Source organism: Vipera ursinii, assembly GCF_947247035.1.
Source record: "Vipera ursinii genome assembly, chromosome: 8".
Taxonomy (NCBI): Eukaryota; Metazoa; Chordata; class Lepidosauria; order Squamata; family Viperidae; genus Vipera; species Vipera ursinii.
Genome location: NC_139519.1, coordinates 26,152,681 through 26,176,944, shown reverse-complemented (window position 1 = coordinate 26,176,944; position 24,264 = coordinate 26,152,681). Strand labels below are relative to the sequence as shown.

General features: G+C 57.0%; 1 protein-coding gene across 5 annotated transcripts; it reads left to right on the top strand.

The window, feature by feature from the left end:
- Positions 1 to 2,422: 2,422 nt before the first annotated feature.
- Positions 2,423 to 24,260, top strand: PHLDB1 (pleckstrin homology like domain family B member 1; the record flags this gene model as incomplete). Of its 5 annotated transcripts, XM_083368540.1 has the most annotated exons (20): positions 2,423 to 2,658; positions 5,265 to 5,341; positions 5,893 to 6,016; positions 6,105 to 6,275; positions 13,719 to 13,847; positions 14,117 to 15,366; positions 16,286 to 16,480; positions 16,610 to 16,738; positions 16,850 to 16,987; positions 19,407 to 19,535; positions 19,931 to 20,086; positions 20,166 to 20,276; positions 20,474 to 20,563; positions 21,136 to 21,238; positions 21,353 to 21,620; positions 21,782 to 21,872; positions 22,159 to 22,305; positions 22,565 to 22,784; positions 22,887 to 22,972; positions 23,678 to 24,260. In XM_083368540.1, 19 exons carry the CDS (start codon positions 5,282 to 5,284, stop codon positions 23,816 to 23,818), a joined length of 3,738 nt encoding a protein of 1,245 aa, XP_083224666.1. In that variant the 3' UTR covers positions 23,819 to 24,260. The 5 variants fall into 5 exon arrangements, with proteins under 5 accessions (XP_083224666.1, XP_083224664.1, XP_083224665.1 ...); XM_083368538.1 differs by lacking the exon at positions 2,423 to 2,658 and having other exon boundaries at positions 5,108 to 5,341; XM_083368539.1 differs by lacking the exons at positions 2,423 to 2,658; positions 6,105 to 6,275 and having other exon boundaries at positions 5,109 to 5,341.
- Between the last annotated feature and the right edge of the window lie 4 nt (positions 24,261 to 24,264).

The following is a 24,264-nucleotide window of genomic DNA, read 5'->3' as shown; positions in this document are numbered from 1 at the left end:
TTGGGTTGTTGGAAAAGAGTGTTTGCTATCACCATCGTATTCTCTTGACAAAATTCTGTGAGCCTGTGCCCTGCTTCATTTTGTACTCCAAGGCCAAACTTGCCTGTTATTCCGGTTATCTTTTGGCTTCCTACTTTAGCATTCCAATCCCCCATGATGATAAGGACATCATTTTTTGGTGTTAGTTCTATAAGGTGCTGTAGGGCTTCATAGAACCGGTCAATTTCATCCTCTTCAGCACCAGTGGTTGGGGCATAGACTTGGACTACTGTGACATTGAATGGTTTGCCTTGGATTCGAACTGAGATCATTCTGTCATTTTGAGGATTGTATCCCAGTATTGATTTTCCTACTCTTTTATTGACTATGAAGGCTACTCCATTTCTTCTGAGGGATTCTTGCCCATAGTAGTATACCTGATGGTCATCTGAATTAAATTCGCCCATTCCTGTCCATTTTAGTTTGCTGATTCCTAAGATGTTGATGTTCAGTCTTGTCATCTCTTGTTTGACCACGTCCAGCTTTCCTTGATTCATGGTTCTTACATTCCAGGTTCCTGTGGAGAAAAAATCTTTACAGCATCGGACTTTCCTTTCACCACCAGACACATCCACAGCTGAGCGTCCTTTCGGCTTTGGCCCAGTCGCTTCATTCTTTCTGGCGCTACTAGTACTAGCCCTCTGCTCTTCCCCAGTAGCATACTGGACGCCTTCCGACCTGAGGGGCTCATCTTCCAGCGTCATATCGTTTTGCCTTTTGGTACTGTCCATAGGGTTTTCATGGCAAAGATTTTCCTTCTCCAATGGATCACGTTTTGTCAGAACTCTCTGCTATGACCTTTCCATCTTGGGTGGCCCTGCACGGCATAGCTCATAGCTTCATTGAATTACGCAAGCCCCTTCGCCACGACAAGGCAGTAATCAATGAAGGGGGGCCTGCATATAGTGAAATGTATTTCCTGTGACATTCCGAGCTTTGCCTGAGTTGTTTATGTTGCAAGTTGAACAGATACTTTGGGGGGGGCAGGCAAAGTTCACTTTCCTGTAGGTCGGCTTCTAGGTAAAGGCTATGAGAAGAGAGAGACAGACTGCACCCCCCCTATTTATCTAACTTCTATCATTCATCCGGAATAAGCTTGCTTCATCACGGGAGGTTTTTTAAGAAAAGACTGGACAGCCACCTATCTGAAATGGTGCAGGGTCTCCTGCTTGTGCAGGGGGGTTGGACTAGAAGACCTCCAAGGTCCCTTCCAGCTCTGTTCTGACTGAAGTTGGGCTTCAGTCAAACCTCTAGGGCTCCCTTGTGTGTCCTCCAGCTGACAATCTGCAAAGGGGCAGGGACCTTTCTGCAACGTGTCATGTCCGGCTCCCTTGAGCTACCACAGGAGTGACTGGGATGGTCTGAGTTGGGCCTCACCCAGACTCATCTTGCCCGCAGCAGCAGCTCTTGCAAGTCTTCCTCTGGCTGCTGTGGCTTCACGTCAAGCATCATCATGAGGTTGATGGTTTCCAGATGTTGTGATGTAGCCAGTGCCAAAATAGGCATACCAGACTCTTGTCACTTCCCTACTCCAGCCAGGAGTGCCTGCTGACATTATTTCTCATTTTCTAAATGGATTTTGTGCCAGAGACTGTAGACAGCTGCATTGCCCAGTTTTTAGCCATTCTTCAAAGTGCTGGGTTTTATTGTTTTTAAGAAGGGGGGGGGCTCTGCACACAGACACAGTTAAGCAGGGCCACCAAGTTCCATTCTGTACCTGTGCACTGAGATTTTTTATTAAAGGTGGAAAACGGTTCTGCGGTTCTGGGAGCAAAGAACAATCCCACACCAATCAGGCAGGATGAAATTCAGGTATTGCAAAAGGGGCAACATCTTAATTGATGACAAAGTGCTTGATCAGCCCTGTGGGGATAAAACTTGGGAGCCGGAATTGTGCGTCCTTTACTACGGTAAAATCATTCACTCAGCAGGAGGAGCTTAACTCTTGGGGATTGCTATTATTAAAGTATATTTTGATTGGACTCCTATGTTTTATGGCTAAGCGCTCAGAAGTGTAGGATTGGGACAGCACGAAAGTGTTGCCTAAAAAATTAAAAATGCGTCAATGAGTGACAAATTCCACCCCCCTCCCCAGGACCAAAATTGTTAAAGCCCGGTCCCGCCTCCCCGGCGAGGGGCTTCCGAGCGGGGAGACCAGGCGGGGCTGCGGGGATATTCGGCTGTTTTGAGCGTGAACGGCGGCTCTGGCTTGGCTGCCCGGCAGAGGCTGCTGAGCTCTCCTCTTCTTCGGGCGAACGGAGGCCGAGCCCAAGTCCGCCCCAGCCGCCGCCTCCCCCGCCCTGGCCTTTTGTTCAGCGCAGGCTCCGGCGGGAGGCTCCTGCTCGGAGGCGGCGGGGGGGCCCTCCGAGACCCGGAACGGCGACGGAGGCGCGCGCACCAGCCGCCCGCGCGCAAAGGGGGACGGGAGCAACCCGGGAGGGCGGCGGACCCCCGCCTGGCGCTCCTCCTTCCTCGGCCGGCGGCCCTTCAGCCCGCAGCGAGCAGCGAGCAGCGCAAACGGGCGTCGGTGACGGCAGCTCCGAAGACGTCGGGCATCAAACCGGCAAGCTTACTTGGCAGGTGCGGGCGGAACGGGTGCCCTGTCGGCGGGGCGCGCAGGTAATGCTGGAGGCGCCTCTCTACTGCCCGGACCACCTTTCCTACTTTCGGAGTGGTCGGAGACCATTCCGCCCCGGGAGACCAGACGGGGTGGCATCCTCGGGCCGGCCGAGGAGGAGACGGAAAGGGCGGCCGCGCCACTCCGCTTAACTCCGGCAGGCGAGTTTCTGGCCGAGCGCAGCTCAGCACTCGGCTGAAGGGGGCATCGACGGGCCGGCAGATGCCCCCGCCTGCCTGCCTGGACGTGGCGCATTCCGCGCATTCCTGGCGCTTCTCTCCCGCACCCGCGCTGCGGACTGGGAGAGAGCGACACTGCGCGCAAAAACCGGCAAGACAGTCCCTGCCAGCCGTTTCCCCCACCCGCGTACCTGCGCTCGGTCCCAGCGGGTCCGCTTTCAGGCGAGAAGAGACCCCCTGCTCGCTCTCCAGTCTCGGAGCGGGTGGGAGCTCCACGCGGCCGTGGCTCCAGCTGTCGCTGTTGCTTGGTAGAAAACGGCCGTCCGGTCTCCGGGTGAGGAGACCTCGGGGTTTGCCCTCTCCCGTGTCGCCAGGAAGCTGTGGAGGGTCCTGCAGCTCCGGCTCCGAGTAGGGTGAGAGCTACGCTGAGTAATCCCAGAACAATTTTTTACCTTGCAGGACTGTTGTGAAGCAAGTGTGGGAGATGCAGGTGGTGATATTGACTAGCCTGCCTGAATGTTTCTTGGGGCTGGGCTCTGAAGTAATCTGAGCTGGTGGTCTTGTAGCAGCATCTGATTGAGACTCAGTTTGGACTTGGGGCAGCTACCTACTCCCCCTTCCACTCCCTTCTCTTGTGGGTCTGAGGAAAAGTCCTTCAGGAAAAATGCAAGATTCTGGGAGAATCTAGTCCTCTCCTGATGCTGACCGTGTCCCCCCCCCCACACACACACACCAGCTGTTGCAACCTCTCGCCACTTGCTGCCCTCTCCTTGTGGCTTTTCTCCTGCAGTGGAGCTGTGGCTTCCCGGCGCCCAGGCAAGCATGCTGATTTGAGCTGGGGGAGCAAGTGGGCCACCCATCCCAAAAGCTGTCTTCCTCCATTCCCAGGACCACTGCTAGTTTTGCCAACTTTCTCTCTGAACCCAGGAAGGCCACAGAGCACTTGGGGGTAGCAGATCCACCCTGCTGCTCTCGGCCGCTGGCTGAGCCCAGACCTGCCTCATCTTTGGGCCGAGACTCCAAGGACTGAGCTGGGCTTTGGGAGGACCTTGACCTGCTGGTGCAGAACAATTTCTGGCAGGGTGGAGCTGGTGTTGGTCAGCACAATTGGGACTCTCCCCACCACCACCCACCCATCCCGTGCCTTTTGTTGGATCCTGCATCAGAAGCTCTCCCAAAGCCTGGCTGCCATGAGCAGCTGGGACTGGGTTGGGCCGGACCCTGGCCAAGGGCTACACCACCCCCACTTTTCCCAGGCTGCATCTTCTGAGGCAAAGAAAGCGGGGGGGGGGGGGCGCTGGCCTTTGGTGCTTCTCCAAGGCTGGAAGGGAGTCAAGTTGTTCTCCCCCTTTTCCTCCTCTGGCAAGGGTCAGGAGGAAGGAGAGGCTAGCCCTGTAAGCCTTGGCCCAGCCAGGCTGAAGCTCACCCCTTGGCCTTTGCTGCCCAGCCACTCCCAGCCACACAAGGCACTCATTCTCCGGCAGCCCAGAGAAGAAAGGCGCCTTGTGGCTGACAAGGTACAGCTCCCCCCCTCCAGCGTCTCTCTCCCTCCCTCCTCAAACAGAGCCTGCTTGTCAGGGCTTGTGGCTTTAGAGAGAGAAGGGGGAGCAGCCAGGCACCCCCTCTCCCTCCTGCCCCTAGGAGAGTTCCTTTACTAGGCAAAGAGGGGACCAGGAGACCAGAAGCCCTCCTTCCTCTGGGGAGTGGCACTCTCCTCCTTGGGCAGTGGAAGACAAACAAGGCAGTCACTGACATCTTGGAAGGAGGGCCATGGATGGGGTGGGGGTGGGGCTGTGCCAGTGCTTGGTAGGGAGGCACTCAGATCAGGCAGTGCCCTGCTGGCTCCCCTGGGCCAATGCGGTTGTTGGGCTTGAAGATGGCAGCGTGAGAAAGGAGTCCTTGTCCCCTGGTGACCATGATCCATGAAAGTGTTTGCAGTGATGCCACAATATCTTGATGGTTGAGCAGAAAATAATAGAAGTTAGCTTTTTCTTAAACTTAATGAAGCTGAAGATAATTTTAGATGTTTGTGCAAATAATTAGTCATAAAACAAAGTAATCCTGTACTTGCCAGGATGGCTGCTTAAAAAGCTCAGTTGCTCCCTCTTCTTCCCTGCTGCTAAATAGCAACTACTTTGGATATTCTTTAAAAACTGAAATGGACTTCAGAAACAGGTACACTCTTATCTGCCTAGAAAGGAACATGCTTCGGAAATGTTTCTCCTGGACCACGGCTGGCAAAGCAACAAACTCCCCTCCCTCCCTGCAGGGAATGGAAGGGGAGGACCAGAGGCCTCCCCTTCCTAGGGGCAGCCATGACCTGCCCTGTATTCCAGCCCCAGGGAGGCCTGCATGGCAGCAGGGGCACCTTGCATGGGGCTTGGATCTCCTGTCATCTGTGCCCTGGCACCCCCCTCTTTTCCTCCTAGGCAAGAGGAGCCCCACCATGGAGACTTGCAACCATAACCTGGCTGCTCCCCCCTGCCAAGTGCAGAAGCCCATTCAGGTGAGCGGGTACCCAAGCAAACCCTCTGTCCAGTCAGAATGTGCTGTGCCTCCCGGGTGGCAGTGGTAGCTCGGGAGGAGACCGCATCCTGTCCTGAGGTTTTGCAGACCGGAGAGTGAGCCTGCAGGCCAAGGAGTGGGAGAGCCGTTCCCAAATCAGCCAGCACTGATGCTTGCTCACCTCGCTTCCCCCTCACTGCCCCTTTCAAAGCTGTTGGACAACTTGCCCTTTTGCCTTTTCCTACCCTTCCTGGCAATCACCCTCAACCTGCCTGGCTGGAGGATGGCAATTAAGGAAGAGGGAGGGAGCTCATGCCAGGAGTGGCCAAAAGGGAAGCCAGGCTGCCCTCTGCTCTTGCCCACTTGAGGACTAGCCATGAGCACCTGGGAAGGGGCTGACTCTGGGACCCTGAGCACACAGCCAAAGCATCTTTGCCCACACCAATCTGCACTGCCGCCTCCCCATCTTGACCTCTGACTGAATCTCCTGGCCATTCTTGGAGGAGGAGGGGGCCCTGCTGCTGCTAAATGTTTTTCTCCCCTACCCTGCAGAACAGCCTCCTGGACCTGACCGAGTCCGGCCGAGGTTTAAAAGTGCAGACACAGAAACCGCACCTGGTGAGCCTGGGCAGCGGGCGCCTCAGCACTGCCATCACTCTGCTGCCTCTGGAAGAGGGTATGTCTCTGCAGTACTGGGGGAGGGGCTTCCCTTCTCTGTTCCCCCCTCAAAGGAGTGCCCCCCTGCTCATAGAGTCTCCTTGCAGGCAAGACGGTCCTGGGTTCCGCTGCTGGGGACATTGTGCTACAGGGGGCTGGGGTGGCCCCCCAGCACTGCTTCATTGAAAATGTGTGTGGGACCCTCACGCTACACCCCTGCGGTCATCCTTGTGCCATTGATGGACAGCCGATATTGCGCCCCACCCGCTTGTCCCAAGGTAAGGAGAGGTGAGGCTCTGCTGGTCAGGCATAGAGAGATCTGCACACTATTATGCTACCTTGGGCCAAGTATATCCGGGGAATGCTTGGTTCTGGATTCTAAAGTGTTTCTGGACTCAGAGCTGCTCATCCCGATGGGACACACATTAGTGCACAGTCCCTCTGGCCTTTGTTTTTTTTTTTTTTTTTTTTTTTTTTTTTTATTGAAAAGTTTTATAAAATACAATTTTCCCTTAACAACCCCCCTTCCCCCTCCCTCCTCCCCTCCCTACCTCCCCCCTACCTCCCCCCCTCCCCCTCTCCCTCCTCCCTCCCCTACCTCCCCCCCTCTAAGTCCCCTCCTCCCCCCTCCCCCCCCCCGACTTCCCAGAGCAAAATACAAGGTATATATCTAAAAGGCAATCATAAACAATCATATACTAACAATTATAAACTCTAAAATCCATCACTCTCTAGCTTATATAAGGTAAACCAATCCTTAATAATACTAAATATATATAAAAAACTAAAATAAAAGAAAACTAACATTATTCCCATCTATGTTCTTCCACAATTCACTATTACCTAGACATACTCTCATTTACACATCACAAACACCTATCCCTGTTAACCTCTCTAACCAAAATAGGCTATAATAGATAGCTCTTACCCAAATTAACCCACATTAAGCCAAAAAACTTTCTTCCTCTTCCTCTATAGTAAGTTATCCATTAATTCCAAATTAGAAAAAAAATCTGTTACCACACCTAGTATCCCAAAACCTTTAATAACACAACTACCACTTAACTATAAATGTATTGTGGAAGTTCCATAGATTTCTACTGGTCTTATTTTTTAGTCTTTTTTGAACGTTTTAAGGCAGCACGCGTCACCCTCTGTTCTCTAAGATCATCCAAAAGAGTTGCAGCTTGATTTCCTCCTGCACCCTTCTCGTCCATCTGTCCATCTTCATCCTCTTGACATTCTCCTTCTCCAGATCCCTCTGCAGCTTCCAAAAGTGTTGATGGGGTTAGTTTCAAAACATTGTTGTAAAAATCGTGCGCTTGCTTCACATTACTCAAACAGTACCTTTTGCCATCATACATGAAGCTCAACCCATCTGGAATCTCCCATCTGAACCTTATATCTCTTTGCTTAAGCTCTTGCACCAGGAATATAAAATCCTTCCTTCTCTTTAAAATCTTTGGAGGAATTTCTTTTAGAACCAAAACTTGTTGGCCAGCAATCATAACTTTGGTATCATAGGCAGCTTGTATAACTTCATCTCTAATTTCCCTTTTTACAAAATAAACCACCACATCTCTAGGCAACTTTCTCTGTTTAGCAATCCACGAATTCACACGAAACACTTTGTCCATACCTTGTTTTAATTCAGATGCTGGATGGTTCAATACCCCCTCAAAAGCCTCAGAAACCAACTGCTTTAAATCTTCCTTAATATTCTCTTTTAGGCCTCTAATTCTCACAGCAAACTGCATCTGGTAAAATTGGGCCAAACTCTGTTCACTGTCCATTTTGTCTTTTAAATCTTCCAATTCCAATACTTTTGCTTCTAATAAAACATTCTTTTGAATTAAGTCTTGCACTTGATCATCCAGCATCTCCACACATTTAGCAACTTTTTGCACAGAGGACAAAATGTCTACCTTCATCTCTCTAAGTTTCTGCTCCATCCTTTCTTCCATTCTCTGCTCCAATTTCTCCAATTTCTCCTCCATCTGTAGAAATTTAACACCTATTGACTCCAAAATTAACTGGGTATGTTTTTCCAAATCCTTCGATGTCAGTACATCAGGAGAATGCAACGCCTGCAGTAATGATTGTTGTTGCACCGGAGAATTTCCAGCACTCCGAAAAGCTCTAGGGGGAGGTTTAGCCGCCATCTTTTACTTACAATTGTGACGCACTTTCACTTTAAGTTTTAAGCAAAGTCCATCAAGCTTGAGAGTAAAACAAAATAATCCTCTTCATCTCTTTATCTTTCCTTCTTGCACTGCTCTGCCTGCTTTTTTCCTTTCATAGTCTCTCCTTCAAGCAGGGATGGTCGCAGACGCCTGGCTCTGCTCCGTGAAATCCGGAGCAGAGACGCTGGTCAGCTGGGAGCAGCCCAGGCTACGGGGGAGTTCAAACCTTCAGCCGCCCAAGCTCCAAGCTCAGGCGGCCCCGGGGAACTCTACCCCTACCTGGGGGCTCACCCCCTCCTCTTCTCCCGAGGAGGGGGCTTCAATTTCGCCCGAACAGCTGATCGGCGCTGTTTCGGGCGAAAGAACAACAGCTGAGCCGCGGGCAGCCCGGGAGGGCTGTCTCCGTCGCCGCGGAGCCACCGGAAGTCAGTCCCTCTGGCCTTTGCATCTTCCTACAAGTGTGGGCCCACTCCGTTCCCTGGCCGATGGACTTCCAGTTCAGCTAAGTGGTGCTCAATTTGGGGGGTGAGGGGAGAGTCCACCCACAAGGTCCAACAAAGAGACATGCTCCCTCCTTACAGCTCTGGCCAAACACAGCAGAGCCACACAAAGACGTAAGGCAGAGGGGGGTTCTGCAGGAAGGAGGCCTCCAAGGATGTCCTAGCCCTAGGAGCTCTTTGGAGGGTGGCAGGGCAGGGCCCAATCTCCTCGTGCCCTGGGTCAATACTGAGTAGGGAGCCTCCCTGCCAGGCCACAGTGGAAGGCCAGCTCTTAGCATCACCATGGCAACCCCATCCTTGGCAAGGGAAGCAGCTTTGCTGGCCAAAGGAGAATGAGGCAACAGTTGGGCGGCGGGGGGGTGGGTGGGTGTTCTTTCAGTCACCCAAGGCTGGGCAACTGCTAATAGGAGGGAAGCAAGAGCCCAAGCCATGCCCAGCCATCGCCTGGAATAAGACCCTAGTGCTGACCTCTGCTCATTTCATTTCATTTCATTTATTTGATTTCTATACCGCCCTTCTCCCTAGGGACTCAGGGCGGTTAAGGGACTCATGCCCAGGAGCTGCCAGTCTGTCGGGGGCCGCTTCTTGGTCTCTAGCCAACTGATTTTTTTTTTCAGGGGGCGTAGAACCAGGCAGCCCTGGGCCATTCTCGGTGGCCCCGCTGAAAAGGAGCTCATACTTTTCCTGTGGCTGACCCTGTAGGGTGGGATCTGCTCTCCCTGATATACTGGCCCTAAATCTTATGGTCTCAGCCAGGAAAGTTACAAATCTTTATATTAAAAGGTAGCTGCAGAACCTCCCTGTAAAGAGAGGGATTTCCTGGCCAAGGGGTGGCTGCAGCTGGATTCCTTACAAGCCAGGCCGTGTCTATTGGACCAAGTGAGGCTGTGGGCCCTGCCCATCTTTGGGGCTCACTGATAGCAACAAACACAGTCTGTGGGTCAGGGCTGGCTGGGAGGCGTCTGTTGGCCTCTGTGGGGCTTTAAATAGATACACGTCCTACTCAGACACCTCCTCAACATCACCTTCCATCCAAGCAGTTGCCCTCCAGTTTGGCAGGTAGTCCTCAGTTTACAACGGCATTTGGGACCAGATTTCTGGCAGTCCCAGTTGCTGTTGTTAAGAAAGGACCACAGGGGAGGAATGCCTTGAGGCTCTGTAGGGGCAGATCCCTGACTGAAGGCAGCAGAGCCCTCTCAAGGGTGGGGGTAGGGTTCTGTGAGCCCTGATCCCCACAGCTGTGCCCCCTCCCCTTCCACCGCCTCCACTGTCTACTTAATTCCTTCTTGATGTTTCTCTTCCGGACTGCAACAAAAATCACATCAAGTCAACTTTTCCAGAGACTCATCATTTCCTGTCTGAATCACATTTTTGGTCTGATGAGAGCCTGGAAAGAGAACATTTTAAAAGGAATTGCCCAGAAGCCTTGAACATGAAGTAGCCAACTGGCTTTTCTCCAGGTTAGCTCCCTCCCTGCTTCATCCCTTTGGCTGCGCTGGAAGGCCAGCAGACCCAGGCCTGCTTGGGGGAAAGTCCCGCCCGGTCACCCACTGAGAGCTCCTGAAGAGGACTTCAGGGCGGCTGCCAGAGAAGCGGCCTAGCCTCCCAGGAGCCGCCTGGCCCTTCCTTCCTGCGCCCTCGGGGTCCCGGAGAGCTCTCCTCTCTGACCGGCCCGGAAGGCTGAGCCGAGGACGCCGAAATCGCAATCACGCGAGCTCCGCAGCCATGAGCGGCAGAGAGCCCGGGCTCCGCGCCGGGACTCCGGAGGAATAAAACGGGCGGCGGGACCAGGGCTCCAGTTTCGGGGGCAGGGCAGGGCAGGGCAGGGCAGCCCCCCCGTGGCCCCGGCGGAAAAGCGGCCGGGAGCGGGGCGCGCGGGGCAGGAGCGCCGCCAGGGCCAGCGGGGCCCGACGCCCGGCAGGGCAGCCCAGAGCGCAGCGGGCGGGGGCCGCCCTTGAAGGGAGCCGGCCGGGTCCTTCGGGCGGGGCGGGCGAGACCCTCCCCGCCTCCGCCCACCGCTCGCTCGGCGCTATTTTTAGCCATGCCGGAGGCGTCCGGCGACGACACGGGAGGCTCCGCCCAGCTCGCGGCTCCTTCGGCCCCGGGGATGCGGCCGGGGCGCCGGGCAGCCTGGAGCGCGGCGCCTCCCACCGTACAGGCGCGGCCGAGGCAGCCGCCGATGCTCGGCGCTTCCCGCCGGGGAGTGGCCGGCCGGCCGGCCCAGCCTCTGCCCCCGAGCGGCCTTTCGGGGACGGAAGGCCAGCCGTCTTACGCCGGGCTGGTTCCGGACTGGGCACGGGGCAAGCGCCAGCCTGGCGCGCGGGGCGCTGCGTCTACGGAGCATCCGTGGCCAGCCGAGCGGTCTGCCGGGCTCGGCGCTTGATCCGGGCAGGGGCGCCGAATCCCCCTCGGAGCGGTCGTCCTCCCGCCGCGGTCCTCCAGGGGGCCGAGCCCGCCGTGTAAGTCGGGCAGGATTCGGAGGGCTGCCGAGTCTGGACGGCGCCCCTCCTCCCAGCTCAGCCTTCCGGACTGATCTCCCGCCGGGGGCGGGCGAGAGATGGAGAGCGGGGGAGGGGGGCCTCTCCAAACGGCTTGGCGCGTCTCTCTCTCTCCCGGCTGGGTTACAGCTGCCGGCCCAGGGGGCGGGGCGGCTGAGGCCACCCTCCTCGCCTCACCAGCCCCCACCCTCCCAAGCCAGCGCACCCTTCCTGGCTGGCTTGCCCTCCTCCCTGCCCAGCGATGGGTGGCAAAGGGGCAGATTTCGACACTGAATGCTGTGCTCTGTGTAAGGGCGGATGGGTGGCCCGGTCACCAACTGATACCTCACCTTCCGCTGGGTTCTGGCCGTAGGAAGCCCCCTCTGGAGGGGGCACTTTCTCCCCTAAAACAGGGGAAGGTCCCTGGCCTCGAGTTTATGCTCCTCCCCATTTCCCCTTTGCATGCCAGTTTTCTGAGTTGCCACAGACCTTGAACTTTTCCCTCCTCTGGTAAACTTTGCCTCAGTTGCTTGATATGTTTGGACCCCCCTTCCCCCCCAAATGCATTTTGCATTGACTCTTCCCAGGGGGCTTCTGCGGGATCGTCTACGTTGCAATCCTTTCTAGCAGCAGCAGCTTCTTGCATTTGCAATCTCGGGGTTGGGGGTAAGTGTGTTCTGGGGACCAGGCCGACAGGATAAACCAAGATAGCAGATGGGTGTTTGTGTGAGGGTAGCATGCTTGGTTTTGGCTACCTTGAGGGCAGTGGGCTTCCCAAGCGAGATGCAGAATGGGCCCCTCAGCTCTAGGAGAGGCTGGCTTGCCTTCTGGAGCAGGGAAGGTTTGAGCTGCTTGTCCAGGAAGCTTGTGGGCTCTGTCTGCGGCTGGGGTTGCCACTGAGGCCTTGAAGGGACCCGGCCGGGAGCTTTCTTTGGGGGCCATTTTTGGGGGATGTGCTCTGAGATGCCTCCCCTTCATCCAAGTATGCCATGCTCCCGGAATGGTCCCACAGCCCAGTTTGTTGGGTGTCAGGTCTGATCTTGTGCAGAGAAGGGCTGGGTGTGTAATCATTTGGGAGAAGGAGGAAGGTGGTTAGACCATACAGGCTTTCTTTAGCACATCAGAGCTCCCTTTGTAATAACCTTCTATTTCATTTGTTTGCTCCATAATTGGCCAGTGAACTGATGCCAACAGAACATTTGTTTTGAGATTTAGAACCGCAGAATTGCCGTTTTCCTTCTGCTTTGCCTGGGGAGTTTAGGGATCAGACTAACTGGAGACTGAAGGCTGCTGCCTGGCCTTGCAAGAGGCACAGCTGCATACACTGCGGCTGAGGGGCAGAGGGCCTTCCAGGCAAACCGCGCCCCTCTTGGCTTCTGCGCCTTCCCCTTGGCTAAGGCAAAGCCTCCAGAGCACCCTTATTAGGGGAGGGCACAGGCGGGTGTGCTGGGGCTGCATTTCCAATGGTAGGAGCTGGTCTGTCTCCTGCGGCCAAGAATTGTGGAATGTTATTACCTCAGGCACCCAATTCAGTGTAGCTCAGGCTCAGCACTGCAGCAGGCACAGGTTGGAAAGCTGGGGAGAGCAGGAGGAAGAGAGCCTATAGTGTGTGTGTGTGTGGGGGGGTGTGTCTGTCTGTTTTTCCAATACCAAGCCTGGCTATGGCCAGAGCTCCCACTGGCCTCCCACTCTCCACCACAGGAGAGTCCTGCCAGCTGCATGCCTACCACAGATCCTCTCTGGCACTGAGCAGCCACCCCCAGAGCATCAGTGACCACTTGGCCCTTTCCTGGCTGGGCCCAGCTGTTGCAACCAGGGTAGGACTGGCCGGAACAGGCCTGCACAAGCGTTGTGAAAATGTGAACTTCTGTCATCTCTACTAAGCAGACCGTGCTGGAAGGTCAACTCCAGACTACTTTTGAGATGGGTTGTAATAATGGGACCTGGCAGTCTCATTGTGCTGGCCCGCCTCCTCATTCTTCAGCAAATTAGGGAGGCATCTGCCTGAACCACTTCCAAGCAATATCTGGACATTCTGGACTTTTAAAAATGGCCTCAGTCTATTTTGACCAGCAACACATCCTGCGCCTCTCTGTCAAGGACACCCCCTCGTTCTCTGCACCTGTCCTGTGTGGGCTGGAGAGGGCAGGCGGGGGGCGGATTGTTTTTGATGTTCAGCACCACAAACTGAAGAGCATCCCATTCATATGAAGTTTCCTGAAGACCGGCCTTCCAGAGGAAGGCCCAGCTCTGGCTTGAGCCAGCTAGGAGGGCTGGGCTGAGTTGCGGCTGTGGGAAGAGAGTCTTTCCTGGGCTTTGTGTCTGGTGGCAGTTATGCCCTGGCCTCCCGGCCATCCTACCAGCATTGCTGAGACCTCTGTCTCCAAAGGCAGCCCCACAGAAGGCGCATTGCAGTTGCCCAGCGGTAGGAGGCCCTGAGGTGTGGAGGAGCAAAAGCCGCCTAGAGCTTCCCAGAGGCCGCTGCCGCTCTCGGGGTGGACAGCACGGTTGGACCTGACCTCTCGGTGGGCCTGCTTGGCTGATGGGGCTTCTTCTTCCAGGGCATGTGATCTGCCTGGGCCAGGCGACCTTCCTCCGCTTCAGTCACCCAGCTGAGGCCAAGCGGATGAAAAGCCAAGCAGTGCCCAGTGAGCGGCACAGCCCAGTGGTCCCATATGGGCTCGGAGCAGGTGGGTCCTTTGCGTGACTGGGTCCGGTGGGGGAGGGGGTCCTGAGGGGGCCACTTGGTTCCCCTGGGCTTCTGGCTGAGTGGGGGAGGTTCCTCCCCAGCTGCGGGTGATGGCAGATTTGAGGGGGGCCTTGTAGTTGGGCATCTGGAGTGGTCTTTCGAAGGTGAGGGTGCTGGGTGGGGGGGGGGGGGCTCAGGTGCTTTGGCCCTGAAGGGGGAATGAGGAGGCAGCTGAGACTTCTCCCTTCTGAGACAGCCATCTCTTTGCAGCAGAGTGGCAGAGCCCCATCAACAGCAACTCCGAGGGCGCATCGCTCTCCCTGGTCAGCTCCATTGAGAGAGATCTGCAGGGCATCATGGATTCCTTGGTGTTGCAGGAGGAAAGCGTTGATGGGAGCCCTCCATCCCCAACAGCAAAGGGCACAGGGGGCTGCTCCCTTCTGTCCCCACCCCAGAGCCCTGGCAACATCTCCATGAGGTCCACATATGAAAACACCTCCTCTCCCCCCTTCTCTCCGCTGTCCTCCCCTGACAGCAGCAGCAGCAGCAGCTGCCAGAGCCCCTCGTCCAGCTGCTGGGCAAAAGCTCCCACCCACCCCCCTGCGGTGCCTGTTCGATCCTCCAGTTACTGTCATGCTGCGTTGTTGTCCCACGGGGGGCCTTGCCCAGACCCCTTGAGCAGTTCCAATGGCTTCCTAAGCTCTGCTTGCAGTTCGAGGAGCCCCCGGGGGGAGAGGAAGGTCCAGCGGGACGGCCCCACAAGCCCTCTGCCTCCTGCAGAAGATCCCCATCCTAGCCAGCATGCTGCCTCCCCGCTGAAGGAGAAGCTACTGGGAAGCCCTCGGACACCATCGCCCGGGAACCCCAGCCCGGCCAGGGCTGTCCGGCTGCCTGGCATGCTGCAGGGCAAGGATGCAGCCCTCCAGGACCCTGGCCCATCCCCGGCCCATCCCCGGCTGGCCCAGCTGGGGAAGTCAGCCTCCCAAGGGTCAGGGCTGCCAGGCATGGCCTCTCAGTCCAGCTGGGCCCAGCGGGCCCCTGAGAGTCCCCTGCTCAGCCAGCGGTCCCTGGAGGGCATGCGGGAGCTGCCCCCACTCAGCCCAGCCCTGAGGCGCAGAGCAGTCTCCCCTGCCCCTGGAAGTAGCCTCTCTTCGCAGGGTAAGATTGGGCAGAGTTCTGGGGTGTTGCGGAGGGAGGCCCCTTCCGCCCCCTCCTCCTCCTCCTCCTGCTGCTTGAGGAGCCGCAGTCCCTCCCCTCCCCTCCTCCCTGGAGAGTCCACCCAGCGCAATCCCCATTGCAGACCGGGTCTCGGCTCTGCCTCCAGCTTGGGTTCCCTTGTCCTACCCTTGGATTCTCCCCAACCGAGCCACCTGGTGTCTGGGGGGTTCCGGCTGCCGGGCCCCATGCGAGAGCACAAGCAGAGCATCTCCAAGCTTCTGGGTGTGCGTGAGAGTGACCTGCTGGAGTACCACCGATGGCAACGCCAGGAGCGTCTCCGGGAGCAAGAGATGGAGCGCTTGGTGAGCAGGAGGCGAGCCGGGGGCTTCAGTTTCACTGTGGAGAACTGGGGGCTGGTGCGAAGGATGCGTGGCACAAGCCCTCAGTGCAGGAAAGGTGGATGAATTCTGTCCAAGTGGACTTGGCATCATAGGCTGGGATGGGGTGCAGAGGAGGGAAATGTATCAGAGGGCCAAGGCAGGGGAGCTACTTTGGGAGAAATTTTGATGCCTTCCTCTCATGCTATGCTGCTGTGCCCCTACCTGCTTTTGCCGTGCAACCTCTGCTGACCTGGGCCTAATTCTTGCCCTTCCAATCAGCGCCAGGCCTACAAGCATCCAGTGACTGGAAGCCAGGGGCTGGCTAGTCAGGACTGCTGCCCTGATGGGTTGGCAGCACCGCCTCCATTCTTTGAAGCTTGGGACGGGAACCTTCACCCCTTCAACTCACCCAAAGCAATCCAAGACGTCCTTCCTGCAGCCCCAGTTTGCCCTGGGCATTTTGATCCCTGTTGTGCCCCTCAGTGCCATCTTCTGCCCTTGGCAGAGGAGCCTTGGGTTTCCTGTTCTGCCCAAGAGGCCAGACCTGCTGCCTCTTTCCAGGCAGTGGACCTCATCTTGATGGGCTCTCCGAGCACCTCCCTTCTCTAAGCTCTCCAGGAGCAGCTACAGGGCCCTTTGCTGGCAGCCTCTGCTCTCTGCCCACCTTCCCACCCTTAGCTGGGCATAGACACAGCTGGGTTGGTGCAACACCTGCCATAAGCCAGCCTGCTACCTCCTGGCAGGGTGGCTGGTAGGGACAGAGTGCCCTGGGTAAGCTTGGTGAGGATCGGTCAGAGAGCAAACTGAGTTGGCACCGGGGTCTGGGTAAGGGGTGTTCATGTGCCCGGCCCTTCCATCTCGCGAGCCTCCTGTGGCTCTTGCTTTTTCTCTGGGCACCTAGGAGCGCCAGCGCCTGGAGACTATCCTCAGCCTGTGTGCCGAGTACACCAGGGGGGACACTGAGCTGGGCCAAGAGGGCAGCGCCAATGCTGCTGATGGGGTGCCCCCCCCGCCAGGGAGAAGCCCCCGCAGGGAGCGAGGGGAGGAGGAGAGTTTGCAGGAGGAGAGCAGCAGCACCGAGAGTGCCGGCCAGGAGGTGAGGTGGGCAGAGAGGCTCTGTGTTCCCTGACCAGCTGCCGGCCGGTGCCATGGCCTGGGAGGCAGCCTTCCCCTCTGGAGAAGCCCTCATCCACACATGGAGGCTAAGTTGCCACTTCCTCTGCAGCATGAGGTACCACCTGCTCCAGAACTGACCCTTCTGGTAGAGGAGCATGCCCGCCTGCTGGCCAGCACAGACCACCTCAAGAGCTGCCTGAAGGGGCTGGAGCAGCAGCTGCGAGAGACCGCTTGGGAGGTGAAGGGGGAGCTGTCCTGCTGAGAGATTGGCAGTGCCACCCATCTTTGGAGGGCAGGGAGAGGCCGGTGGCTGGTGGTGCTCATGCAGCTGCCATTCTGCCCTGCCCAGGCGGAGATGGAACAGGCTCTCCTGCAGGGCGAGCAGGAATCAGAGATCCTGCAGCTGCGGCAGGAACAGCAGGCAGTGCAACTCCTGCAGGAGCAGCTCTCGGGCCTGGATGCCAGCGTTCGCTACAAGCGAGATAAGGTAACTGGCCGGGGAGCCTCCAGCCTAGCAGTGCACTGCTCAAGGTGATTGGGGGGAGGGGGGAAAGCTACCGTCCCTTCACTTGCTCGCTTAGCAGGTTCTGCCTTCTCCTGATCCAGGCCTCTTGGGCTTAGTGGGAAGGGGCGCTTTGCTAGTCCTTAGATGGAGCCCCTCCCTCTAGCTTTTGGGGACCCTTTGCGCATCTCAAGAAAGAGGCCATGAGTAACCTGGCGAACTGACAGCTCATGCTGGGAGCAAATCGGCCTGACACCTGCCTCTCCTGCTGCTTACCTTTGGTCTGGCCCAGGTGCCCGTGGGGCTGTGTTTCCTGGTTTCCTCCAATCTTTGCTCACACAGGGAGCCGGAGGGCAGCACATACTCCCGGCCCACACTAACTGTACCCTCCCCTCTCTTTTCTCTCTCTTACTCTGCCTGCTCACAGCTTTGGGGGGGTCTGTCTGGGCGAGGAGATGCAAAGTGCAGGCTCAGTTGCCCGCTCTGTCCTAGTGGTATCCCCGCTTCCCTTTTTGCGAGCCCCCAGTGAATGGCACTTACAGGCCATCTGGGGTGGCAGTTCCGACCTGCTTGGGAAGGGGTGGCAGAACTGGAGATTCTGCCAAAACCAGGAGCTCCCCCCTTTCTCTCTCTTTTTTTTTTTTTGCATTTATCCCTGCCTGAGAAAGGACTGTCTGGCTGAGGCCTTGGGGACGGGCTGGTCATCTGGTCATGTGGGATTCCAACCCAGACTCTGTCTCTGAGGAAAGTTTGAGAAGCTGAGTGCCTGGGGAGAGTGGGTGGTACCCCAGACTTGTTTGTTTCGCCCAGCTCCTATCTGGAGGATGCTCTTTCTGCTCCTCCCAGGAGAACTTTTACCTGTTTTGCACCTGGAGTCTGGAAAATCCTGCCACGTGAAGCCCAATTCTGAGGCTGGTTCCCAGGTTGAGCAGCCCAGGGGAACCAAAGTCCTGCAGCAGGCTCAGGTGTGCTGGCTGCATTTGCACGGTTTATTCTCTTGTGCTCACTAAGTTGGACTATTGATTCTGGTTTTGCCAATCCTAGAAAGAAAAGACAGAAAGAGATCATGGGGGTCATGCAGGGTCCACTCCTTACAGCATCTGCCGCAGGGGCCGATCTCGCCTCTCTTGAATGCCTCTGGCAGGAGGGACCTCAGATCTTGGCCATGGAGATTTATTCTACATCTGATCAAAGTCTGCTTCTTGGTGAATTAAAACCATTGTTCCTTATCCTGTCTTCAGGAGCAATTTATTTGAAAACGGCTACCATGTCTCCCCCCTGCTCCCCCATTTCCTCTAAACTAAACATACCTGACAAATGCCTCCAACTGTTCCTTGTAGGTCTTTTCTTCCAGGCCCCTTATCATCTGGTGACTCTCCTCTGGGACACATTCCACTTTGTCAGTCTCTATCCTAAATGTGGTGCCCAGAACTGGACACAGTATCCTAGGTATGGTCTGATTAACACACAATAAAGAGGCACCACCATTTTGCTTGATCTTGGCTTTATATTTCTGCTGATGCAGCTTCAGCCAGCATTTACTTTTTAGTAGCAGCACCACCTGTGGCTCATGTTCAGCTTGTGATCCATCAAGACTCCTGGTCCTTTTGCACATCCCCTGCCCAGTACGGTTCCTGTCGCCGCCTGCCATTCCACGCTGATGATTTTGGTTTTTCATACTCGGATTAAAGCTTTGCATTTCTCCCAGTGAAATTCCCCTCTTTGAACGTCATTGCTTTTTTCCCAGCAGTCGAGCGATTCAAGATGCTCCCTGCCTTGGTCTAGTCATGGTTACTCCTTTCCATCCCTGGAAACTTTGGCATTATTCAAGGGGCTTCCAATGCATGCTTCACCTAGCAGTCCTCACTTTTTTCTTTTTTAAGAGGGGGATTGATGTAGGGTGAGAACTTCCATAATCTACAGAAACGTCTTGGGTAGAAGTCTAGGTTGGCTCTGCTTGGGACGTTTCCCGATTATGCCCTGCTAACATCAGATGTTCTTGCTTTGACACCTTGACTGACTGACTCATCTGAGCTTCCAACGACCCAGAAGTCACCAGGAACTGGAACGATATTTCCTCCTCCAAGGCCCAGATCTGCATTTCGTGTCTGCGGCTTTACTGCACAGGCTTGCACAGGGCAAGGCAGCTTTCTGATGTCTGGGGCAGAGACGAGGGTAGATAAATTGCTGGCTTCTCAAAGACTGGATTTTACACTGAATAATGTGTAGCTGCCCTGGCAACTGCTGTGGAGGGTGGGCTGGCAGACCTCTGGTGGAGGCAAGACAAGGTCCTTGGCCCCCTTAACCCAAGACCCATGCTAACCCCCTCTTTGCATGGTCTGTGGCCGAGAAGCCTGCTTCCTCCTCTCTCTCCTCTTCGTGTGTTGTTTTCTCCCGGCTTCAGGAGAGGGCAAAGGTTGATGCGGAAAGGAAGGCGCTTGAGAAACTGCGGGCGTTTTACTCTGAGCTCAAGAGCCAGCTTGAAAACTGCCCTGAGTCAATGAGGGAGCAATTGAAGGACCAGATCCAAAGGGTCAGTGCCTCCTCTATCCCCGCCCACCTTCAGTGGGGCAGGGGAAGCTAGTTCAGGCCCACTGGCAGCAGTGCCCCTCCAGAGGCTCAGCAGGAGTGTCCCCCCTGCCTATCGCGCACACAAAGGCCAAGCGGGCAGTCTTTGGGGAGAAAGAGACAGAGAGCAAGGGCAGCCTTCCCACAGGGTGGATCTTGCTGCCCAACCTCAGGAGGACAAAGGGGTGCCAGGCAGCTCCTGGCTTTTGACTTTGGGGCTTCTGGCATTTGCCCTGGGATAGTTGAGAAGAAGGGTCCAGAAGACCCTGGCTCACCCCACACCCGTGGAGAGGCTGCCAGCTGTGCTCCCTGGCCAGCTGTGCTCAGACTGCCTCCTCTAAGCAGCCGCGTCCTGCACAGGAAGCGGAGGCCCTGGAGACGGAGACCAAGCTCTTTGAAGACCTGGAGTTCCAGCAGCTGGAGAAGGAGAGCCGCTGGGAGGAGGAGCGCGAGATGCTCGACCAGCAGCTGCTGCACAGCGAGGCCCAGGGCCGCCACAGTCTGGCCCGCCGGAAGGTGAGCCCGGAGCCCCTGCCCAGGCTTGCACAGCCCGTCTGTGGCTCCACTCAGTGTCCCTCCTGTCTCCCTGCTGCAGGAACGTGTGGCTGCCCTGGAGGGCCAGGCGAAGCAGCTGCGGCTGCAGGCTGCTCAGGAGGCCGACCGGCTGCGCCAGGAGAGGAGGGCCACCCTGCAGCGGTTGCAGCAGGTGGGCCAGTAGGCAACAGGGCAAGGGGCAGAGGCCGCAGAGGAGTCCTGGCTCTTTTGGCTGTGGGGAGGAGGAGGAGGAGGAGGAGTGCCCAACTGTGTGTGTGTGTGGGGACTCTACTCCTTCTCCTGGCAATGCAAGAGAGTTCTGGGGGGGGTTCCTCTGACCGCCCCTCCCTGTTCTGCTTTCCCCAACAGGAGAAGGAAAGCCTCCTGGCGCTGGAGAGACGGTTCTGTGCACTCACTGGCAGCGCTGCCTTTCCCAAGGGCTCCAGTACCCTCCGAGAGGTACGAGGGGTCTAGGAGAGAGCCGGGGCAAATGGGCTTGGGACACGGCCTCAAAGGACTGTCTTGGTCAAATAGACGGGTCAAGCTGGAAGTTGGACATGGGCAGGGGAGCCCCAGGCCCATTTCGGTTCAGCTTTCCACAAATCTGCGTGGGCCAATCGCAGGCCCTGTTCTGACCTCAGAGACTGCGCTTCCTTTGCAGGGGGGCTCTCCTGAGAAGCTCCCAAGCCCTCCTTTCTCCCTCTTCTCTGTAGATCCCACATTCCCCCCCCTTTTCTGCTTGTAAATGGGGGTGTGCTTCACATTCCTGGTCTGGACCTCAATTTCTGCCCTTGAGCAGTCTAGCCAGCACCCCTCCCAATCTCGGCCCTGGCCTGGGTCTCTTGGGCCAAGATGGAAAAGAGGTGCAGCAGCCCAGCTGGCCCCAAAGCAAGGGGGCGTCCCCACTGGGCACAGATCCTCCTGCAAGGAAACGTGACCCTCTTGGGTCCGCCAAGCGGCTTCTGCCCCTTCCCTGCCTTGGACCCCTTGGGCATGACCCTCTCTGGGCCCCCATGGCTTTTTTCCCACAGGGCTCTCCACCCCCACTGGGCAAAAGAGGCAGCCCGCCCTGCAAGCTGACCAGCACCCTTCTTGACCTTAGAAGGAAGCACGAAGCATCCCTCCACCACAAGGGTGGGTGGTACCTCCCTCCATACCCCTCTGCCAGGGCCCTGGGCCCTCACAGTGGGTGGACGCTGGGTGAAGTCCTGCTGGTGCTGAGCCTCCTTTTTCTGGGTCTCTTTGCAGGACATCAGGTGGGTCAGGAGCAGTGGCAGCGCCTGGCCGACCTGAAGCAGAAGACCACAGTGGAATCCCAGCTGCTCCAGGGAGGTGCCTTCTTCTCCCCCCTTGTGCCCCACTCTGTTCTCCATCATCACCCCTTCCCGGGCCAAGGTCAATTGGCCGATGACCCCGAGCCAGCCTATGACACCCTCAGCCTGGAGAGCTCGGACAGCTTGGAGACCAACCTCTCTGTGAGTGGGAACTCCGCCTGCTCCCCGGACAATGCCTCCAGGTCAGCTCCCTTCACCACCGGAGTCCGACTAGAGTTGCCCACCTTCCAGGCTCTCTCGCTTGGCCTCTGAGTGGGCTGTGCTTCTGACCTGCTGCTAAGTGCAGGCCACATCCGAGGGGGGGGGGCTGGGGGCAGGCAGTGACAACCGGTTGACCTTGCAGTGCCAGTGGGGCAGATGCCAGGAAGATTGAAGAGATGGAGAAGCTGCTGAAAGAGGCCCAGGCTGAGAGGACCCGCCTGATGGAGTCGCGAGTGAGGGCAGGAGAGAAATCTCAGGATGGGGATTGCCCCCAAGTTGGCATTCTGGGACAGCCATTCCTCATCAGCTGGCCCTGGCAAGCCAGTTGGGAAGAGAGCTCAAGAGGCAGCTGGTTCCCTTCTCCCTAGTCAATTCTGTTCCCACCCCCTTCCCCAAACGGCAGGGCTGCATGGGTGGTGGGAAGCTTCTGCCCAGGGCTGGATATCCAGCTGTGGATCCTGGGGGCAGAGGTGGGTGGTACTGGGAGGGGCACAGTGGCCCACCCTTCTGTCCCGGCAGGAGCAAGAGATGGAGCTGCGTCACCAGGCCTTGGAGGACGAACGGCGACGGCGGGAGCAGCTGGAGCGGCAGCTGCAGGATGAGACGGCGCAGCGGCAGCAGCTGATTGAGCGGGAGGTCAAGATGCGGGAGAAGCAACTAGCCCAGGTGTGCAGGAGCCCCTCCAGGACCCCCAGAGGGCAGGGCTGCCATGCTCCCCTCAGGGAAAGAAGGTCTGTGCTGGCAGCACAGGTTGGTCATCCCGCCCAGCTGGCCAAGGAGGGATCTTGCAGGGCTTCTTTCTGCTGTCTGGGAGGCCAGCACTGAGCTTGGGATAGGTGGTCTTTCTTCCTGGCCATGGTGGTTGGAGGGGGGACAAAAGTACTTTGGCCCCTGCTGCCTGCTCCATTACAGCCCTCTTCCGCAGGCTCGCCCCCTGACCCGTTACTTGCCTATCCGCAAAGAGGACTTTGACTTGCGCTTGCACATCGAATCCTCCGGCCACAGTGTGGACACTTGCAGCCATGTCATCCTCTCGGAGAAGCTGTGCAAAGGCTATCTGGTCAAGATGGGAGGCAAAATCCGGTCCTGGAAGAAGCGCTGGTTTGTCTTTGACCGTCTGCGGCACACCGTCTCCTACTACGTGGGTGAGGCTCCCCATTCCCACCACAGCTGACCCTCCTGCCTTACTGCCCTTCTCGGCCCTGGAACAGGCTGCAGCTGTCTCCTTCTTCCTTTCCCCCCTGCAGACAAGCACGAGGCGAAGCTGAAAGGCCTCATCTATTTCCAGGCCATTGAGGAGGTTTATTACGATCACCTCCGATGCGCAGCCAAGGTGAGACACAGCTGGGCAGTGAGGTGGCAAGGGGGGCACTCTGAGTGCAGCCCTAACACAGCCCCTGGCTGTGCTTCACCTGCCTTTCCTTCTCCCGCAGAAGAGATTCTTCCTTCCCAGCCTCTCTGTTTCCTCTGGCTAGCCCAGCAACCCTGCATGGTCCTGAATCCCCAAGTTAACAGAGCCATCCAGGAGGGCAATATTTGGGCTGAAACTCCTTAGGGACTGGGGGAGTAGCACCGGGGGCAGAATGTGGCACCACTTCCTCAGTCAACCTCCTGGTGGCTCAGGTGGCGTGCAGCCCCTTTCAGCCTCAGGGAAGAGCAACTTTGACATCTCCTGAATGCCCCGGGGAGAAGAGTGGGCACCTTTGGGGCATATTTTGACTGTCTGGGCAAAGCTTGCCCATAGCTCTAGCATTGCGTAGCTGCCAAGTGACTCCTTGCCTGCCCTGCCCGTAGACCCTGTTCCTGGACCGTCTTGTAGCACAGAGCAGCTTTTCCCTATTTTCTCTTTGGGGGAAGTTTTGCGGGCCCTCCCTTTGAGGGCTGGAGGGCCACTTTTGCCTTCTCTGCCCTTGAGTAGGCTGGGGGCAGGGAGCGGGTTCAAGTGCCCTCCTTGGGGTTAGCATTAGCTCTGCCTGCTGCCGGGAGGGGGTCTGGGGTGGCAGGAGGCACCCTGGCAGCCTCTCTCTTCTCTCGGCAGAGCCCCAACCCGGCCCTAACCTTCTGCATCAAGACCCACGACCGGCTCTACTACATGGTGGCCCCCTCGGCAGAAGCCCTGCGCATTTGGATGGATGTCATTGTCACAGGGGCTGAAGGCTACACCCAGTTCCTGAGCTGAGGCAGCAGAGCCACGACCAGGGCCAGAGGGCAGAGATGCTGCGGCTCTCCCTCAAGGGCTTCCCGTGGACAGCCTCCGCCAGCAGGCACGGATTCCTGGGACGGCAGGCGAGTGGCGAAAGCAGGGCCCCTGCCAGCAGCTTTTCCTGCCTTTCACCAAACTCCAGGAGGAAGCCCCCTCCCCCAGTTTCAGAGGTGCGAGAGGCATAGGACCACCACCATCAGGCTTTCCAGTGCAGGGCTGGCTCCCCTCTGGCCCAGGCCAGTTCAGACGAAGTCCGGAAGGTCATCTTGGGTCTCTCATCTCCAGTGCTGGCCTTCTCGCTCTTTTTTTCAAAATGCAGAAACAACTGGGAACAGTTCCCCCTTGCAGCTTGGGGATGCTGAAGCTGTTGACTAGAGTTTTTGCAGCCAAGAGACAGGAAAGCAAAATAAAGCCTTTTGCAT